This window comes from Xiphophorus maculatus, chromosome 11 (assembly GCF_002775205.1).
Source record: "Xiphophorus maculatus strain JP 163 A chromosome 11, X_maculatus-5.0-male, whole genome shotgun sequence".
In the NCBI taxonomy this organism is placed as follows: Eukaryota; Metazoa; Chordata; class Actinopteri; order Cyprinodontiformes; family Poeciliidae; genus Xiphophorus; species Xiphophorus maculatus.
Window position 1 is genome coordinate 16,251,000 of NC_036453.1, and position 22,665 is coordinate 16,273,664.

Consider the following 22,665-nt stretch of genomic DNA (forward strand, 5'->3'; position numbering starts at 1 on the left):
TAAGAAAGGAAGTAGTTCATGAGTTGCTCTGTGGTGTTGACAGTCTGACCACAAAAAATATTTTTTTTCCTAGTACCTAACAGTGCGGCTCAGCTCTACAAGGTTTGGGCTCTTTTCCATTACAATTGAGTAAAAGCCCAAATAGCGTGTTCATCATTATATAAGTTGAGTTCCAACAGCCTGAAAAGTAGCACAATGTGCCCTGTACACAACACAACAAAATGTCATGCTAGCTATGTTTACATTCCCTGATGGGATTTAAATGTATTCAGATTAAATAATCAGAATGTATTCTTTATATTAGCATAACATTAATTAGTCTGATCATGACATACACCAGGCTTTATTCAGAGTAAAAGTAGTGACATGAGTTGTAAAATTTCCTTTAGCAAAACATAAAAGTTGTACTTTGTCTATGGTGAACATAAAATCAAACATACATGTGTTCGTATTGAGCGCCAAAAACGAATTTGCACCAGCTGTAGCCCTGCTGCCCTTCCCCGCTTTCAACCTGACTGGACCCCAGCAAAGTAGGTTCTAGCAAAGGAGCTGGTACCACATAACAGTTACTAGTGGGAAACTCTTATAACGGCCGAGTCAAGCCGCACTGAGCAGGCGCTAGTGGAAAAGAGCCAAAATAGGCTGCAATGAGGGTTACGTAAGCATTTAATAAGCTTCCTCGAATATTAAATCGTTTTTTGTGGAATTTTAGGCACTTGATAAAAGAGAAAAGAGGACAAGGTGACAAAGGAAATTAAAGTTTTGCTAGAAGTGGGAGAACAAATAGATTGGATAGATATTAGCTGTTAGCGAACTGCCATTAGCCGCTAGCAAAGTTAAAGAAGTCATCTGAAGTCATCTGCTTTGAAGCTTCCCACTGACACTAAATGACTTTAAAGCTAGTTATGAGATAAAACCATTACTAGTTTTTCTGATTAGTAAAACATACAAGAACTTGATAACACTGAAACTGAACTGAATAATTTTTATTTTTATTAATTTATTTTATTTCGAACAGACAAAAGTAAAATCAAGAAAGAAGAAAAGAGAAATTATCATCCCCAAGTGACATGCAATTTTATATTATCTGATCGAAAAGGAGCAGGTAGAAGATACAGGATCTTATAATGTCCTGCTCCTTTCATACTCATCAACTTCTAATCAATTAAATGTCGAAACACCAAAAAGACACAAATTATTTCCACTTTATATGATATTTAAATCTCACATTCTCATCTTTATGTGTACAATTATTTAAACACTTTTTATATAGTCCTTCTTTAAAACACGGACTCTAAATAAATGTTATAAATACAAAGGATAAAACTGTACAGCTAAGTAATAGAAAACTGTGTTATCCATCTCATAATGTAAATATAACATGTGGCACTACTGATCATGATACACATCAAACACTTATAGATTAGATACCAATACATATACTGTAGATACTGACTATAAGTATTGCTTTCTGTGTATAAATAATGATTTTTTTCCCCCCCTGTGCTTCTCCTCTGATATTTTTGTGAGTTTTATCTGGGCTGTTCACCAAGATGTAGTGTATTGTTTATTTATCAGGGCAGAAATAAACCACAGTGGTTAAGAGCTCAGCAGAAGAGCCCATTTAAGAGCTAACTCATAAATTTTACAGCGTGAGCAGCGGTAAAGCATACTGCGTGGAAATCGAAAGAAACGTTTTTTAAAGAGGACCAGACGACCGTGGGAGGCAGAGCTAAGTATCAACAAAGAAGATCCAAGAGGAAACCACTGAACACCATCTCTTATGGATGACACGCATGGCAGCAGAGGAAACGTAGGCTTCATGAAAAGATCCCTCATCCCAAATTGAAATGCTCTGCCATCTGTACATGGGCTGTCACCCACATGTCCGGATCAGTCAGGGACGTGAAGGAAATTGTCATTGCTTCCATTAGAACTCCAAAAGACGTTCTTTGACCTCGGACCTCTCCATAGGATCCCTTTGTGCTGCTGCAGGCTGCACATTAAACTGACAGTAAACGCTACTGATCTGCATGATAGAGACTGACTGCGCTGACACACATCTCAAGGATATTTGAATTTCTAAGATGAGCAGTATTCCCCAGCTCCCCAGCTCAAAGTGAGTGAAAACATACACAACGGATAGGGACAGGGCTGGAAAAGAGGAACTCAGATCTGGTTAAGGAGACAGCTGGAGTCTGCCTGCTGATGTTGAGAAGAGTTTCTGGTATGAACACCATGATCCCTCTAAGGACCTATTAGCTGCTGTGCACGGTGCTCTACAGCAGGATGGCAGCAACTTTTAGAAATACATATGAGCTAATGAAGCCACAGGGATGCAGCAGGAACCCAGGCTGAAAGCCTGGGAGTTTGACGAGAGAGCTGCGTGAAGGAGAGATGAATTACTGCCAAAATAGCCAAAAGGAGAAAATGTCTGATTTCAGAGAGATCTGGCTGCAGATCAGGAACCAGCTGTCCAATATCAGTCTTTGTCATGTAGCAACTTTCTGGTCAATCTCTGACTCATGTCCAGACAAATATGTGTCCAATGCAAAAGTGGGGACACAGGGACCTGTGCTTCCCATCGACAGTGCTCTGTTTTATGGATGGGCATTTATTGTATCAATTATAATTTATCAACACTTCTTTAGGTGACTGGTGTCCTAAAGAAGCGTATAACAAATCGGTATGTTTTTCAAGAGCAGTATTTGTGTGTGTCTGTGCCATGCAGTCAGAGCCATAAAGTTTCCAGAAAAAAAAAAAATTATAAACTGGTCTTATTGCCACTTTTATCATGATCACAATAGCACCACAAAATATCAAGATAAAACTTTATAGCCCACCTCTACTTGGTTTTGCTTATGAAAGTAATTAGCTTTTGCTCACTGAGACACGCTCAAGAGACAAATGTTACATGTCTAAAGCTTTATAAACTTACACTGATATAAGCCTACATCTGCTTCTTTAACAGTACAATAAGTGACTCAGTGAAGCCACCAACCTTCAGTGAATATATAAAATATTGAATATTTTAACAGATGTATTATCTATCGATATTGATCCCGCGTCTATCGCGATGCATATTGTTATTGATTCGTTGTCCAGGCCTATTTCAATGTGATGTTTGCATTAAACTCACACAAAAGTGACAGAGCCGCAGTTTGACAATGATTTCAACCAATCTCAAACTCAAAATTTCGTCAGGGTTTTCGATTTTACTTTCAATCAACCAAATATAGAAAAGCTTAAATGCTTAAGACCCACACTGTTGGCTTATTCACTTTAAAACCCTTAAAAGGTGCAAAGAATAAAAGCCAGCACTCACAAAGCCATGTTTCCATCAAAGTAAAGAAGCGTCCAGTTTATTTCAGTTAATTCCACTTCAGCAGCTCTGCGGCCTCAACTTGCCCCTCCTACCTGCTGAGGCCGAACTGACAGACTGAACATCAAAAAGACTTCATCACAAAGAGCAGCACTCTGTATTTATACCATATTGAACCATCAGGAGGAATGCATACACAGAATAAATTACTGTCAAACAACTTCAAAGTCTTTTGCAGCTGCTGAGATAAGGTGAAGGAGAGAAAGAAATCTAAAAAGGTGACAGGGAACTTTAATGTAGCTCAGAAACGAACGAGAAGAATTCAAAACAAAGCAGCGAGAGCAGGACAGACTCCCGCCGCAGTGTCCTTTCAGTAGCAGGAGTTGGCATGAATTTTACTCTTTCAGTGGAGTTACAAACGTTTCAGCATGAGGACCAGTCCTGGTGTGTCCAGCTGAGATGCAGTCCTCATCCAGCCAACTTATTTTACCATTTACAGCAGCGGCCTTTCATCTTTGAACGGATTTAATCCACAAGCTCATTAAGACACAGCACTGACGACCAAATGATGCTTAAAGTATTCATGCATTGCTATCCGTCACTGGATCCAGCTGACTCCAAGGAATACGAACCTTAAAATGTCCCAAAATAGCCAAACATCACACTGACAAAATGCGTGGCACATACTATGGCACAAAAATACATTATTCAGAAATAATCCTCTGTTATCAAGTGACAGGTCAGATGAGTGGGGGGTCAGCTTGCGATTGGAGACACGCTCATCGTGTCGCTGCCAGATGATAAAGACCTTGACAGGAATCCTCAAAACAAGACTCCAACAAAAAGAACGCCGCATAAATCCAGGCTGTTAGGTAAAGGAAGGAGGAAATCAAGTGGCACAGACACAAAGTGGAGAAAAGAGCTCTGTGGAAAGTTCACTTCAATATAATTTCACTTGACAAGCTATTTGTTTGGGGTGACAGGCTGTTAAATGCTTTTTCTGCACATCTGCAGCACTGAAATGCTTCCAACACCGTATCTTTGCATTACAGCCGCGTTCCAACTGAGACGCTGTTCTGACTCCAAATTACACCAGGGAGGACCGTTTGTCTCCATCCATCCATCCATCCATCCATCCATCCATCCATCCATCCATCCATCCATCCATAAAATCGCCTAATAAATATAATCCAGGTTAGGTATCAGAATATTAGCGCTTAGCTCTAGAACAAATCCAAAATGGAGGCTCTTCAAGCTCTTATTCTTCCAATCCAGATGGGGGTAAAACACGCCTACCATTTTGATGTCTACGCCCCATCTCTCTAAGCAAATAAAACCAGGACTAAGCTGAGCTCACGCACATGGTGTGCCTAACATATCCAGTCCTTTACTCTACAGACACAGCTGTTAAGTATTCACTCTAAACTGAATTCCAGCAAGAGGGTAAAAGGAAGAGGTGCTCTTGGTGAAGAGGAACGGAGGCGGAGGAGGAAGAGGAAGGGGGGGATCATCAAAGGCATTGCAACAATCTTCCTATGCCATGCTCATTCTTTTCACCATGGCTTCCCTTTTACACAGTGTGTTGTTTTACTGCTCTCTCGCCTCCTCCTACTCCTCCTATTGATTTTTACAGAATCCACAGGAATGCATTTGCAAAATCTGCATTTACAGTTGAATGTGCAACAGTCGTGTGAGGTGGGATACAGAGCTTTCTTCTACACTCCCTCCCACTCTGCGACCAACCGGGCACAACAGTAACTTGCATGACAATACGTTGGATTCCCATCGAGGCACCCCCAGCGCTTCTTTAATTGAGTTGATACGAAGCATCTAAATGAGTTGAGTCTTGCAGTGGAAAGGAAAGCTAAGGGTATTTACCACGTCTCTCTAGGAGAATATTATATATTTCGTTCCTTAAAGAAGTGGGAATCCAAATGCGAGTCCTTCCTGCACGTTTCAAAATGGCCGACCCCACCGCCAGAGCAACTGAAGCAAAGTTTAGCTGAATGCTGTGTCAAGCTGACCAGGCAAAAGCAGATTGCTTTGCTTATCTAATAGGAACAGACAGTGCATTCTGATGGACCGTTTTTACTCTAAATAGTGACTCTCTGGTAAAACAAGGTCATAAGGGAGCTGATAGGTCTGCTGTTCCGTTTGTTTTTTGGAAAAAACAAGGAGTGAGGATAGAGTTTGTAGGTGATTATGTAAACTTAGGTGATTATGTAAACTATTTTCATACTTGAACAACCAAAAACTCTTTAGTTTAAGTAACCAATCAGAAGCTTTACTATGTTGTGGTATGCCATTCTGATGGACTGATAGGATGATTAAACACACCAAGGCCTCAAGGTATAGCAATGTCTAAACAAAGACTTAAAGTGATCCAAGAGTTGAACATGTTGGCCTGAATGTTGGTAATCACCTATTAGACCAAAAGTTAATGTTTGTGATACATAAAAACTCAGAGATACTTCAAAAAATTTTATTGGAATTGTAGATTCTTCACCTACAGAGGTTGACATATTTTTATGTGTGCAATGTGGGCTGATGGTGAGGATAGATAATAGTGGACTTGAGTTTATGAGCAAAACACATAAAGTCAAGGTTATGGAGGCTGACAAGGGCAGCCCACTAAATGTCTGGATTGAGGCAAACTGTTTTTATATACCATTATACCGGAGATATTTGTTGAAACAAGGTGTTGTGATTGGCTTGTGATCGAATCTTTTCTACAGTAGCAAGAGCTAACAACGCTAGTTAGAACTAACATCCTTAGCAGGAGTCAACACTAGTAGTAGGAAACAACTTGAAAGGTAATGAATGGATGTTTACACTGACATCGAGGCACTTTAACTCCTTGTAACACACCATTCTAACATATTTCAGAAAATGTTTTGATCAAGTTAGAAACTGGAGCTCTTAGCTGGAGCCCTTTCTGGTTGGCATTTCTAAGCAGCAGCTGCACAAACGCCAGCTTTTTTAGCTTCCTCTGTCCTTCTTATTCTCAATTTTATTTCCTCTTGTCATTTCTACATCTATTTCAACGTGCTCTAGTTCAAACTGAGAAAGCTGAACATTTCTTATTGCGCAAAAATTACTGTTCTTGTTCGAGAGAGCTTGGACCTAAGCACCTCGCGCACGTCATCCACCCAGAAGGAACTACAGCATAAACAACGTGGTGAGGTCGGTGTGACAATATTTTATTTTGATTTAGAAAACTGAACAGCCAACAGTATTCTTGTGCTGTTGTTTTTACATCGTAAGCACATGCTTCTCAAATAAAGTATATTGACATAACTAATCATGGATCCCTTTAAAGCATGTATGCCATATTTTCTTCCCTTTATTTATCAATCAATCAAGTCAATCAAGTTTATTTGTATACCACATTTCAGCAACAAGGTAGTTCAAAGTGCTTTGCATCATAAAAATACAAAATACAAAGTCATAAAAGACACCATGCAGTCAATTAAGAACTAAAGCAACTATTCCTCTTTCATAAAACACAGGAGATAGGTAACTTTTCACCATCAGTGGGTTTTCTGACAGGACAGAGACAGCATGTGTATTTGCAGTAAACAAATATTGTGTTCTGGCATTTATTTCCAGCAAAAGGCTGCACATCGATCAATGTCAACTTAATTTTTGACTGAAAAACATTTCAGCCATCTGACAATGTGGCGTAATAGGAGAGGGAGCCTAAATCATATCATTTCATGTAGAACTGCTTTGGAAGATGCCAGTGAGCTTGAATCAAGTATGAAGAAACATTTAAAAATGCTAATTTGCCACTTAGATTGTAAATTACATGTATTGAATTACCAAAAACTGTTCAAGACAACTCCAGGAGCTGCAATTCAAACATGTAAGCTATTGATAAAGTGGATGAACTGATGTGAAAAAGACGTCTTTCTTACATCAGCAAATACAATTAACGCAATATGAATGAGTAGGGCTGCTGTAATTATCTAATCAACAATCAATCATCAAACTGAGACGCCACAAAGAACACAAGAAAGCGCGGCATCTCAAGTGCCTGCTAACCCTCCAGTCACTGCTTGTATATCAACAGGATAACACAATAACAGCTGTACCAGTAACAATCCCTTTTCACATAAGGAGCTGTCCCTGTCAGCTCTGGAGTCAGTCATAGACAGCTGCTGTCAAAACCCGTCAGCTACAGAATCACCCTGGTGTACCGGGCCTGAGAGCGCTCCATTATCAGCTGGCTTGATCTCACACCGAGCTTCTAAGTGTCAGACTAACACAAATATTCCCCACCTACTGACACAGTCATGGTAACAGCAGCAGCTAAACCCACGAGTTTGCAGTTTTCTCACAGCTTCACAGTGGGCTCCTCTGGGGCTGGCAGTGCAGGAAACCTGGGAAGCTTGAAGGTTTTGCCTGACTGGAAGGAGCTTTTGGTTAACACTACTATGTGAGAGGAGTCTGGGCCTTTAAATGTGACATACTCATCTTTAGAGTATGTACATACTAGTACCTTTTTGGCGCCCCCCCTTGGGCCAGCTAAGAGTCTGTTACGGACTTGTTTATTGACTTTGCCTTCAAGGACTGCCTGTGCCTCCTTTTGAATTATTCACCTTTTAAATAAATTATTGTAAATTTTATTGGTCTGTTTTGAAACTCTGTTCACAATCCTTGCAGTTATTTATTTGGTACACCACTCGGGTGCCACAGAATTTACATGACTAGTAAATATAATTAACTAAATATAACTAAATAGTTACATTTAGTCGTAACTAAATTTAGTTCAAACTAAATGTGGACATACGCACATTTAGTTGTGTATGTCCAGATGTGAGCGGATAGGTTGGTCTGTCAGTCCTCCCTCACAGCAGAGGAAAAGGGGACAGGAGCTGATTTTCAGACCTTTGTAAAGGTAGGTAAGATCAGTGGAAAAGATCGGTCTCACTTATAGGTATCAGCTAATCACCAATCTCCCAAAATTAAGGACGTCAGGGCTGACTTATCAATTGATTAATTTATCAATGCACCCCTACCTGAAATATTGCTAATGACTTGTGCAGAAACAAAACTACGTAAAGTACCATGTGATAAACCCCAAGGAGTTATCCAGACTTAAACAACAGTGAAAGTTTTGGAATTGTGAAGAGCACTAAATGTAGCAAGATTTTCATTTACCTACAGAAATAAGTTTCTGTGGTAAGATCAGTAAAATTAAAGGTTTTTGTGTGACATTTTCACCATAACTAAAGTGTCAAATTAAAACGCCTATTTTCTACAATGTTTGAAGGAAGGCATTTCAACATCTTTAAACAAAGTCTAGGCTATGTTGCAATAGTACGTGAATAGTCTTATAGCTGCTTTAGAGCATGTTACTGGTTTCTAAAATAACAACAGCCTAATTGATTAAGGTGTTCGGCGGCTCTCCTATCATTTTCTAAATGGGGCGCACCGTCCCGCCAACGAGACCGGCCCCCAATAAGATCACAGCTTATAGTAATTGAAGGTGTTCACAGTTAGGCCCTCGGATAGACACTAAGTACTGATGAATAATTTCTGAACACAACTGTTGAGTAAAAGAATATAAAACAGAATGTTTCTTTTGTCACGTATCAAGTATCGTGCTACTTGATCCGATTTGCATAAAGAAGCAGCATTCAGAAAACATATGAAACATAAATAGCTGCAGAAGCCATGAAGTCTTTTTCTATTTGAAAGATGGTAACGACTTTTAATTGTGTTTATACTGTACAATAACAGCTGTGTGAGAACCCATCTGGTAAAAAGTCTGGCACCTGCCACATCGAGGTATATTATTACCTCTCCACTGTCATAAATTATATAGTTCTATAGAGCTGTTTTCATGTCGTTTCCAACAGATTTGAAATGATTTCCCACGTTGCCTCATTCATTGCCTCATACTGTTGAGTGAGTTTGACAAAAAGTTCTTCTAAAACGTTCGAAATGCATATTAAAACCCCTTAGCTGTCATGATGACGCCGGTGTCCTCATGGACCCATTGACTTACTTGTAAGCATTTTAAGGGTGACGTTTAAAGAGTTTTACAAAGAGCAGCTTTAGGTCTCAGTTAGATGAAGGAGACATGTCCAGGGAGGAGCTGCCTTTGGTCAGTCATAGTTCAGACAATCCCATTTTAACCTTACCAGGACAGACAAGGTTTTGACAAACAAATCAATACCTGGGCAAACTCTGTGCTAGAGATGCAATGAGAACTGAGCTGATAATTCAAAAATATATATATATATATTGATCAGTGAACACCCCTAACAAAGCACAACCACATAACACTGACAACAATGGTGTTTGGTGTGGAAGTTGTTACCGTGGTGAAGAAGACTCTAAAACTAGTCATTTTTAAAATGTCAGGAGGAAGAGCAGAAGCTGTATGACGTCTCTACAAAGGAAACGGTATTTAGGCATGTTGGCTTTTTATTCAGAAGGCTGCGATAAAGGGTTGGAAAACAAAAGCTGAAGTATTGCAGTGAAATTGTTCTGTTTTATCCTTTGGAAGAGTCCAATTCTGTCTGTCATTAAACATGCTGGATCAGGAAGTGTCAATTTTAAATCTCTAAGTTAAGTGAGTACAAACTCTACAGGCTACACACAAAGACTATTATTATTGCCAATTTCACCTACAGACATTGTAAAAATGTAAAATGCCACTGATCTGTACTGATTATGCTGTTGTTCGAAAAGGCTAGTAAAAATCCAGTTTTACTGCAGAGGTGTGTACTACTGACCGCTCTCCCACACGAGAGCGATGAAGTTGTCACTTTTTCTGACATTTGCAAAGGTGATAAAACTGTAAAACATAAAACATTTAATGTGCTCTCAAGAAGCAGAAGTAGTAGAAAGTAACGTAAAGTAATGAACTCTAGAATTGCACCGTTGGCAGCATGGTGGCAGCATATTGGAGTAGATCTGCTGCGTTAATTCAAATTTGTTCCATTTGAAGACTTCTCTTCATATTTCTTTCGGTCAACGCGTAGCTTTCTCTGACAACTATTCCCTCTGGTTTTGGATGCTGAAAAGTTGGAATGATTTTTCTCATGCTCTTTTACTTTCAAACAGCTTCATGATATGAAACTACGGCGACAAGCTGGGGATGTTTTTATATATATATACATATACTGTATATATACATACTATATATCTATATGTTTACGACAATATGACTTTTCAGAATGTTCATTTCTTGCTACAATGAAGGACTAAAAGCATAGGACTAAGCTTCCTCCTGCTGCAGTGGGATGGCAGTCACTGGTGGTTTGCTGTACTCCATGTCTATTTCATAAAATGAACTGCAATAGAAAGATAATGGTGGGGGCCATCCATCTGTCTGTAGCCTGAGGAGGGAGGCTCAGGAGGGACTGTGTCAGCCTCCACCACCCCCCTCAGGCATTTGCCCTTTAGACCTTTGAGGAGAAGAGAGAGCTGACTTGTGCTGTCAGCAGCGACTGTTAAAAGGAGTTCCAGCTCATTATGGTGACTTTTGATCAGTGCCCAGCCGTGCAGACCCTAGCACCCCATTGTCTGTTTAATGTGCTCCTCTGCGTTGCAGAGAGCATTAATATCAGAGGAGACGAGCACCGATAGGTTTACAGAAAGTGACAGATCGTAGCCAACATTGTTTCTTGTTTTATTCTTTCACAATCGAAAACGCCAAAAATGTGCCCTGGTTGCATCATAAAGATTGTCAGACCGCTGCGTAATGGATATTTGGAACGTTGGAACGTGGAAATGCTATTTTTAGAGGTCTACCTAACCAGTGGACTGTTCAGTGACAGGCATCTCAGCGACATGTCTTAGCATATCTAACCGCAGTGTTTTTACCTTATTTCAGATTTCTAAATTTAGTACACTTTCTGTGACTGGAAACATATAGAGCTAAGCATCTAAAGTTGATGCTGTGATGACAGGAAATGGATGTTTACGTCTTAGCTTGGACTTGTCAGAAAGCACTAATTAAATTTTTTTCCTTGAATACTCTGCAGTTACTCCTGTGGATGTAGCGCAGCTATTGACAGGCTAATTGATCTGTGAAGAACAGATGGGCTGGCAGGTGGGGGAGGCGGACGTTACGCTCAGCGTTTGTTCTCCAGAACCACTACAGCGGTTTCTCCTATGTCTCTGTTTTCTCTCCTACAAACAGAAATCATTAATGTGCCAATCGAAAAGCAGCGGTTCCTACATTGTCGTGTTATGAACAGAATCAAACTGGAGAGTACGTGACTGAATTCAAATGTAGCCATTTGGAATCTATTGGTTCTGGTTGTCTTTTAAAAGGTCTCAAGGTGACCTGGGCTGTGAATGATAGTGTTAGCATGCTATCATGAGCATTTTAGCTAGCTTTAGCTTTTTAGCAAATTTTAACCTTTACATGGGATTTTGCATAATAAATGCTACCTTAGATCTACCTGCTAATGATATCCTACATGCTATCATTAGTATTTCAGCTAGCATTACCTTTATAGATCTTTTTAGCTTATGGCTAACCTAATTGTTTTTCTGCTTCATTTAAATCAGATAAAGATATATTTTCCCTTTTACATACACACTGTGTGCATCCCTTTCATTTGACTTTCAACTGATTTCTGCCAGATAGACGGCAGCCACTATATAATGAGCCTTATGGATCATCAGGATCCGTGCTTCTTCTATTTAGTAGATGTTTATTGTGTAAGGTGACTACAGTTTTCCCTTGCTTACCAGAAAGATATGCACCTCGAAGATATCCCGATCCCAAAATAAAGTGGAAAATAAGTTTGCTCTTTTAAAGTTACATTGAGAAAACTCCAAGCAGCACGTCTGTTAAACAGCTAGCTGCAGGGTGGACACTTGATTATTCATCTGCTTTTTTTATGAAAAAGAAAAACTGAAAAAATGTGTAGTGTTTTGCAAAACAAGCACCTCAAAACTACTATTAAAGTTACATACTATAAAGTATGTAACTTTTAGAAAGAATATGTTTTTTTTTACAAATTTGTTAAAACTGTCACTATGTAGTAACAGTTTAATATGAGTCAGACAATCAGTGAAAAGATGGAGCTGCTCCACCTCCTCCATGAGCTTCTGTTGCCATCTGAAGAAGTGCACCGCTCCATAGTAAAAACAACCAATCACAGCCAGTAGGAGGGTCTTAGCACTGTCAATCAACATCATGTACTCGCTCGCTCCGAATGAGGAAGAAGCAACTTACCCTTCCAGAAAAAACATTTACCTGCTGTCATCGGTGGCCATACTAACCAGCATTCACAACAGGCTCTGCTAGCTACAGTGTAGCAAAGAGAAAGCAGGAAAGCAGGAGGAAGGATGAGAAGAGCCACACAAGATTGTGATAGAGAGCACTAAGACCCGCCTCGTCGCTCTGATTGGTTGATTCTAGTTAGCACTGGGAGCACTGGGAGAAAGCACGGGTGCTCGATTTTTTCACTGATTATCTGTCTCGTACCATACTGACATACATGACATAGTTACAATTTCAACAAATGTGTAAAGAAATATTTTTTTTTTTATAAAAGTTACCTACTGCAGTGTTGAAGTGCTAAAATTAAAATAAAATAAATGTTATGCTTAAAGTTACTGTAACCATTTAAATGAATATGCTATATTATTTTATCTGCACTAGGGAACAACATCATGCCAGCTAGGTTTTCACTTTCTGACTGAACTGATTCATGTCCAAATTCCTGACCACCAATAATGAAGAAAGAAGTCTGTAAGTGAACTCGGTAACTGTGCGGTTTCAGCCACATTCCGCCCCACAGCACTTCCGTCCCTAAAGGAAAGGGGGTTGCAGAATCAAAACTGTAATTACAGCGTGGGTGCCATGGTTTGGTGCAGCCTGTTTGATCTGGTTGATGCTGTGTTTGCGGACGCACATGAGACAACAAGGGGGTCGTTGCAAACCCCAGCAAGGAAGTCCCTTCGCTGAAGTGCCTGGCAAACACATGGTCCCTTGGTGGTCAGCGGGGACAGAGAGTGCTGTGTTGACTGATGGAGACAGAGATGACAGGCAGACAGCAGTGTCACCTTACTGACCAAACAGTCTAATGAGCAGAAGACTGAAATGTGACTCTGCCCCCACAGGAACAGCTCCATCAGATATCAACAGGAAGCAGAAGATGAGCAGGAAGGCTGACTCTTAAGGTTTTATCCCAGGGAAATTCTGTTCATTCCAGAAGCCTGTTAAAGCCCATGTGAATAAGACTCTTTAAAAAGTACAGATGTTAGCATCTTAAGAAAGCTCGTCGGTAAAAGGAGTATGCACTTGTTTATAAAGGCAGTGTGAGCGTTGTGAAGGTGAACCTGAGTAGCTTATTCCAGCCTTTGTAGTCCCTGAGGAGCATGTGAAGTCACTGGAGGAGCTTTTTCCACAGATGCTGAGTTCATCTGCTCTGGTTTCACTGCCTGTGTTTACAGCCTTGTAAAGGGAAGCCTCAGCAGCGGAGCACCGCCAGATGAGAATGCATCATCACTGGCTCTGTCACGTCTCTTTTTTGCAGCATCATAGTCGACCATGTTCTGATGAACATGTTCAGTTCTGCCCGAAGTTTATATACACGGTTTATAGGCATGAATTAGGGCTGTGTAATAAAAATGAAAACGGTATCTATCGCAACAGACTCGTGGTCAATGAGGGACAATGTTGGCGACGGTGGTAGGAGTACGTCACTAAATCGGTGGGGTGCCGATTCAATTCTGCCTCTGTTGTTGTGTCGATCATTTCAGGCAAGCACCATACGATGCCTTTAGCCGCTCAACTTCCTCCAGGCAAGATAAGAACGGTTGGTGGTACCAACTTCTTGGCAAAGAGAGTTTTACATTCCTGCCGACCAATAATGATGCTCCGGCTTCAAAAACCACCTCTAAGCCCAACGGACATTTGCAGCTGCCCACATGGACAAGCCACTTACCTTGTGCAGAGATCATTTAGCATAAATCAAACTGTTTGTTAGAAGTCATGTGTTTGGAAGAGTTCAACCACTCTAGAGAGTTGAGAGACGTGGTCTGAAGGATAATCTCCCAACTGTTAAACATGGTGTGTTAGACTGTCTGGTTATACAATGCAGATGAAAAAATGAAGAAGTAGTATTGTTGCCACATTTTTCTGTCAAACCTCGAAGAGGTTCACAATCAGCAAGTCAGGATCAGTGATCAGTAGGCCTGTCACAATAACAAATTTTGCAGGATTATAAAATTGTCCCAGAAGTTATTGTGATAAAGGATAATGTGGGTTTTTTTCAGACCATTTTCAAGTAATATAATAGTAATGGCATAATAATGCAGGGACACATTCTCGACGATTAATAAACTTTTAAATTTCAATGAACATTTAACACTGGAAGTGGAAGACATTTTAAATAAACAAATTAAATAAACAAAATGAATTATATAGTTTCTGTAAAATAAATAAATAAAAAAAATTCCTAGTTGAGACCAAAACCTACCAGACTGAAGACTTTTGTCATCCAGTTTTTGGTAGAGAAGAATGAGAAAAATGAGGAAAAACAATAAATCATGAATATGGAAATTATTGAGTTTGTTTTAATTTATCATGTGACAAACTGATTAATTGCTTATTGCGAGTTTTGGTGATCAGTCAGAAAACTGTAATTTAGAATATACGTTCCAATAAGTCTTGTTTGTCAGATTAAAAGTACCTTCTGAAAATAACGACCTTTTGTGCAGGTAATAAGCACTTGTCATTAACCCCACATTTCTGTTTTAAAAATATATTTTTTTATTGGTCTGATGTAATATCCTAACTTAAATGTCTTGTTTTTATTACCTGTGAGTGGAAAAATCTCATCATTAACATACATAAAGGCTCTTAAATAGCCATCTGTGTGAAATTAAATTGTATAATGTATCTTACATAAAAAGTTCCTGAAATAAATGGACATTTCAGTAATATTCTAATTTTGGCAGAAACCAGTCAGTTTAAATAAGCCATTGAGAGGTCAAATATATATAAAAAAGAATAATTATGGAAGCTTTTTGCTGCCTGCAAGACTGCACATTTTATTCTTGTATGAATCACTTTTTGTTTTAGAAAAATCCTGCTATTGTATGTTGTATAAATACTGATCAGGGGCCAAGTTCAATTGGTAGAATGTTGCCATGAAACATTATGAACTGGGGAAGAAATTTTCATCCATTGTTGTGCATTGGATGAAAACTGCAGCGTAATCTTTCAATAAATATTTTTACATTCAGATCCAATCCATGTTAAATATACTGAACATGTCAGATTAGCCAAACAAAACTAATCTAATTCTAGTTCTAATGGTTTTTTTTAAATATATATATATATATATATAACAAAATAAGGACCATGACAGGGACAATTGGTTTAGGCCATAAAACGCATCATGTAGGCCGGTGAGGGATTAAAGCATCATCATCATCATCATCATAAGGCTTTCACACTCTAGTAAACAGACAATAGAAGGTTGTACTCCTAAAAGCTAAAATGAAAATTAATGTATGCCTGTTTTTAATGATGGTCATAAAAAAAGACCCATTAAACAACATGAATCAATACTCTCTATTGGAGTCATGCCACAAGAGATTCACTCAGGCTCAGGCCAAGGCAGTCAGGATCCAAATCTCCAAACTTGCTCCACAATCAAAGCAAACCTTTAAACCGTCAACGACAATCCTAATGTTGCCACACTGGCCGGCAGGGCTGGATTTAACGTTGTTGTCTCAGTGCTGCATTGTAGCTATGATAGGCCAATCTCTTCACCTAATGGGCCTGATAATAGTGATAAATGTGTATTTCTGTGGGGAGCAGATGTTGGTGTGAAGCCGGCGTCCCCTGGGCAGGACGCGGGGTAAAGCTGCATTTGGGCCGCTCTGATGTCTGCCGGTTTAAGTGGTCTTTAAATGACATCACCAAGAAGGATTATAGCTGCTGACATAAACGCAAGTGGTTACTAACTGACCCACTGACTGATATTTGTCTGCTTTTCAACTTTCTACAAATAAAGATCTGAAAAGTGTGGCACATATTTATATTCAACTCCCTTTCATCCCATACCTCAAAAAAAAAAAAAAAAAAATCAAGTGCAAATGTACCCAAAGCTGCAGGACCACTGAACAGGGTGACACATTTTGACAGCCAAAACACTTTGTGATGTCATAAAACTCCGACAAAATCTATTCAAGTTTGTATTTTTCAACGTGACAATGCCATAAAATAAAAAAGTTTAACGGGTATGAATTATGCTTTGCGAGGCACAGAATAGAGGCTCAAGCTCCAGCTTACCAGACGCCAAAGTTTCCAGAGCAAAAAAAATCAGCACAGGAACCAAAAGCAGGCTGCTCTCCATCATGTGCTGAGATTCTTCATAGGTAGACCAGGCTGCTGACAGTCCTCAGAGCATGCACACTGTGGGATGTACAGTGTGGCTGTTCAGCAGCAGCGACCCTATATCCAAAAGGAGTCCAAACGACCTCCAATCTATGGGGAGAAAGCTGCGCAACCAGCAGCATCAAACTCCCCAGGCACCATCCTAGACGCTGCAGGGCGAAAGCCAAAGTTCAAACATCCCACACGGGTAACTTTTCTCCCGGACTAAAGTCTCGGTCTCTGTCTCCGCTCCGGGATGGTCCGCACAAAAAAAAAAAGGCAACGCGCAGGTGATGAGAGGAGAAGCGGCAACTAGTCTCCGCGACCCGTTATTTAGGAGAAATGTTGACGGGGAAATTCCTCCGCTGTGAGACAAACAGCTCGGAGGGGAGATAAAGTCATGGCGGAGAGAAGAAGCAGAGCCCCGGTTAGACGCACAGCTCCATCCCGCTCCTCTGTGCTCAGCTCCGCTGCGGGGACTGACTGAACTACAGCCTCACCACAAAGCGTGGCGCGGTCCCGGAGCAGAGCGCACAGTCACCAAGCTCCCGCTGATACTCGGACAACGTCCGGTGGGACTTTCAAAATAAAACTATACAGCAAGAAAATTGAATTAATATGACGGTCGGGCCTACAGAAAGAATCACAGAGCTTTTTTTTAATCAGTCACTACATACATTACATACATAAAGTACATGTTTTGGTGACGCACAGAGCAGCATAATAATGTTCTTAGTTTGGACAACATGGCTTATTGATTAATTTGTTTGCTCTTGTTAATTAGCAAAAATAAATATTAGATATTTATGATACTGTAACAATATCATAAAGTTTTTGTTTAAGTTGTGTGTCGTATTTTTTTGTCGTGTACGCGAACAGTTGGACAGTTTTACCTCCTGCTACTCGTTCCGTTGTTTACTGCCGCCTCATAATGTTTAGCTTTACAACCCATAGCCTTGTTAAAGGGCCAGTTCACTCAAAATTAGACTTCAGTGGAATTAAAGTAACTTCTCAAGCCTTGCATGATGACGTGAGGGAATGGTGGTTCACCTTCAGTGCTATGAATCCCACTCTCTGGACCAGGCTGGATCTCATTTTCTAGGGTCATCCCTTCTTTTACGGTACTCATCCTCCTGAGAAATGGGACCATCCTCAGAAAGCGGACACATGATTATTCTCACTGGCTCATACCGCGCCAAATATGTGACTTGATATGCCTGCATGTGTCCTGCAGCAAAATCATCATTTTCTTATGTTTGCTTGCTATGGAAGAAAATAATATATCCAATGCGGTGAAAACAATGTATACTCTGCCCTTTTAAAACACAGTTGCTTTTTTGTGTTTAAAAAGGCAACTGTATTGTTAATGTGCTTACAAAATGGGTGAAATCCCAGATTTTAGTCACAGAAATCTTCAAACACTTGCAGTCAGACTGCAAGTGAAGTACGGTAAGTATGCCAAAATGTATGTTTTTCTTCCCACAGGAATCGCACTTCGCAATATATCAAACTAGAATTATTTTTGTGTTTCTGACATATTTCAACTGAATTTTTCTGATTTCCTGCTCTTTTTTGTTTGTTTGTTTGTTTTGACATAAAAAATGACAAATGATACCAAAATCTACATGGGTAGATATCAAATCCTCCCCCATGTTCTAGCATTGCTGTGAAGGTAAAATAGATTTAAAAGAAATGAAACTGATAAATAGCTCTATGCTACATTTCATTCTGATTAACTATGTCTATGGTCTATTCCGGTCATCCCCCACAGGAATACTTGGTACGCCCAGCCGCTTAGAAACAGTGCTGTGGTCTTAGAATTAGAAGCAAATGTGTGAAATGAAATTCACTCCAAATACAGCATCAGCAAGCAATTATGAGATCTGACTGACCAAGGTCACAATGATACAAAGGAATTAAACCATGGAGTTACCATTAGGTCAGTTCTAAAATCTAAAGCATCAGTCCTAAAATGAGACCTAAACTGAACTGAAAGAAAGACAGAGAGCTATTTTTGTGACTTCATGTGACATTCAGGACCAACTGCAGCCATTGGAGGGCAACCTGGCTAACTCCAACACACACAGCTTTACATCTATCCAACAGACATGTGATCAAAGTATGTGTTCACCCTTCAAAGGGACAGAAAGAATAAGAAAATAAGCTACCTTGGACAACAGCCTTTCAACAGAGGCACCTCTGCGTTTATCTGTTTCTGTAATTCCAAATTGTCACCCGGTAAGGTTTAAGGCTACACCGCATCACATGAAAGGCGCTGCTGGTGGAACTGAGTTCAAAAATATCTAAGTTGGTTTTGTCCTCATTAAAACTGAGGAGTTTAAAGTTGTCCAATGTTTTTATTTTTGCACAGTGGTTTCAGAAAAAAAAAGCAAAGGCAGGGAAATACGTGTGTCAGCTGTCTTCTTGACAGTAGCTCAATTACATTCGATGGAGAGTGTTCATGAATGTCAGTTTTAAAATGCCTACCACCGTTTCTAGATGTTTATTTGTAGGTTTTTCTTTCTTCCAGGTATTAAGATAAAGCTTTTAGTTGCAAGCTGGAATGGTACGTGTGAATAAATATTGTAGTCGCTGCTTGTGAAAATTAGTGATAGGTCCAGAAACTCCGATGCGTTGGTGTCGGTGCATGCATCAAGCCCATAGACAAAACCCTGTGATGGTGAGCGTTTTGCTTTCAGCAAGTCATGTGACCAATACAGGAACTGTTTCGAAATGACACTGGCACACCAAACTGTGTTTATAAGGAAGCTAATCTGTCAACGGGATGAATTTGCCAAAGGAATTCTTGATCTTTTACGGTACAGCGTCAACGATGGAGCCCCAAGGCAAACGAAAGGTTTCGTAGTTTGGAACCATTTTGATCTTACATCAGAAAATAAGGTATTGGTTGTCACTTAGTAGTTGTTTCATCCGGTTCTTTTAAGCTTCTACTTGATTTAACTGAATCCAAATTCAGCTGAAATTGACTCTTAGTTTACTTTCGTATTATGTTCTGCAGGTTAAGTGTTGCATATGTTTGACAAAACTGTCCTATTTAAATAAATCCACCTCCTCAATGCTGAGGCATTATGGGGCCAGGCATCAGAATGAAGTCCCAGATACACCCAGGATAAACTCAGGTATACAGCCATTCTACAAATTACTCACTTGCTTTTTATAAATTATTTCATATAAATGTATTGTTTACTTCATTTTTTTCTACAGCAGGAGAAGTTGTGTCAAAAAAGCGTAACAGACTAAATTTCAAAATGTTGGAAAAGCTTATTTTTCTGAATGAAAATTTGTGAACCCCCTCCCCCAGTCCACAAGCATCCTCATTCCAACACAACTCAGATACATTGACTGTATCTGAGAATATCAAATATATTTTGAATTTAACTGAAGATATAACATATCTTCAGTTAAATTGTATATTGTATAATATACAATGAAATACAATGACTTAAATCGTATTGTATAGACTAGGTCATCGAATCAGTCTGTCTATTACGTGGCCTGTAGGGATTTTTAATGCCCAGCAGGTGTCAGTATTCAGTGACACAGTATCGACACAGTATCAATACAATTTTGCTATGGGTCGAAACGCTTCATGACGCCTCATTTACCCATCACTAGTGAAAATAATAATAATAACAGTAAACACTCACACAACATTTTTCGGTTATTTCTGGCGGCCTCAATAAGCAAGTAGTTCCGGTATAAAGATGTTTCAGTATATATCTACTTGACATGGGGTCACCACACGGTCAAATCACGTCATCTCAGCAGCCATGACTTCCGGGATGTGCGAAACAAATTATCCAATGATATCCAGCTGCACGTGGGAACATTAACACTACAAAACACGCCCTTTTTAAAGCAAAACATGCCCACTCATTCCATGTGGCCGGGGAAATCATTTTTCAATGCAAACAACGTGGCATTAAAAGTTTAAAAATAGAGCTAAAAATAAAATATACATAAAATAGATGAAATAAGCTAAAAATTAAACAAAGATACAATAAAATGAAAAATAATCTGCATCACACACATCTGGCATTTGTAACTACTCAGACAAGTCCCCAAGAAAACCCATGACGGACAAGCAAGAGCTCGGTCCATGAAGGTCCATGAAGACAGAGGTCCATGAAGACAGACGTGTCAATGATTTGGTCCCGTAAAGATAATATTACCACCACCACAACATTCATGGATGTCGACCAGGTTCGGCGCAGAATGTACATGTGTCAAAGTAAAGTAAGCTTTACTCGCTTCCATGTTAATCTTTTTTCATGTCAGCTGCGGCTGATTGATTCTTCAAAGGCTCTTGCTCCTCTCCGTACGTTTTCCTTCATTAATATTGATAACAGTGCAGTTAAGACTCTACCTCAATATATCTAGAACTAGCCTTTTCTTTTTGAAGTCACAATATCAAGTATGTGGCCGATGACAGCAGGCTCTCAAAGCTGGTATCTGACTGGAAACACAGAAGAGATGCTGACAAAAGTGTGAATCCAAATGCAAATTTGCCTCATATGTAAAATACATTCAATCTCTCCAACTGGGCTGCATTTACAAATCAGGCATTAACATAAACAGGCACGAGCCTGTACAAACAAACCCAAACTTCACTTCAGAATGTCACTATTTATCTGCACACCGGCTTCCCTAGAAGTTGATGGAAAGCGAAAAGTAATATCAAATGCGCTTGAAGATAGGGCAAGCTGCAGCCAATGAAACTTGACATCGCAAGAGCCTCAGCTCTGCAATGGAGCAATAAGCAATGATTGGGTGGAGGGCTGTTGAGCTGAATAAATATTAGGGGTCAGGCAGACGTAGTAAACACACGGCTCTTGACATTTACAGAAATGCTTTGGATGGTGGTATGCATCCAGCGCTGCATACTAAGATGCGCTTCAGCACATTCTGCCTCAGACTGCTTCAGTGCATTGTGTGCAACAGAAACAGCTCCCCTTCACCGAGGTCAGGGGGACTGAGAATAGATTCTCTCCTCATGGATTAACAACATTTTAAACGCCCCTGATATTTCTTTCATGTTTTATGCATGTACATGTTTAATTTAATTGCAGAAACTGATTAATTGAGCATCGCTCTGTGATTGAATAAAACATGATGAGGCCCTCCGCTAAACGCGTTTCCGCTCGTCTGTGACTGATGCTCCCACTTTGCTGCCTTCGTCAAACATTTGGCGTAGCTGTCAGCGGAATCAAGTACTCCATGAATTTAGACTAATTATCCACATTAGGTGCTGAATTACAATGACAGCCCATCAGCATGAATTGGTGCTATGCAGCATACTCACAGCTGAGCCATACATCATACAATCACACTCTGCATACACAAAAAGGACGTTTTAGAATATTGCCATTCAGTTAAAGGGGCAGCATCGTGTTTTCCAGGCACATAGTACCATTTTACAGCAAGTGACTATTTTAATTTCAGTTGTTAAAAGATGTAATATGACTTAAAAGAGATTTTACTTTGTAATTTAATTCCTTGAAATTGGGTGGCTGTCTCTTTAAAAACTCCTGCTCTTTCTGAAACTCTGCCTTCAAGAAGTCGTCACAAGCTTTTAGCAAAGTTTTTACCAGCATTGCACTGAGAGGTTCCCCTCAGCAGACTCTTGGTTCCACCAGGTATTTGCTAATTGCTGCTGGCTAGTCTGAAGGAGCTGATTGGAGGAGTTGCAGGGACGGGCTGCTCTGTGAGGCGGAAGCTCGGAGTATTGGAACCTGCAGGTCTGAGGAGGAGCTGTGCCTCAAAGGCGGAGCTAGGTCCAACCAGGCATTTTGCACAGCTGAATGGTTGCCACGGGAGATTCAGGGATTTCTCAAACATGCACGAAAGAATCAACCAGGAATGTTTTTAATAACGGAGTAACATTATAACAAAATGTACAGCTCCAAAAGGTCAAATTTACATAGAAACTACCCCTTTAAATCTATAGTAAAGGTTTTCA

General features: G+C 39.8%; 1 protein-coding gene across 2 annotated transcripts in view; it reads right to left on the reverse strand.

Annotated features, from left to right (window-relative positions):
- The window catches only part of robo3 (roundabout guidance receptor 3), a 111,220-nt gene extending 94,024 nt beyond the window's left edge, over positions 1–17,196 (reverse strand). For both annotated transcript variants that reach the window (XM_014470445.2, XM_023342164.1), the window contains exon 1: positions 16,602–17,196. In XM_014470445.2, the coding sequence (XP_014325931.1) occupies positions 16,602–16,668 (67 nt within the window). In that variant the 5' untranslated portion in view covers positions 16,669–17,196. The remainder of the gene's footprint in view (positions 1–16,601) is intronic.
- Between the last annotated feature and the right edge of the window lie 5,469 nt (positions 17,197–22,665).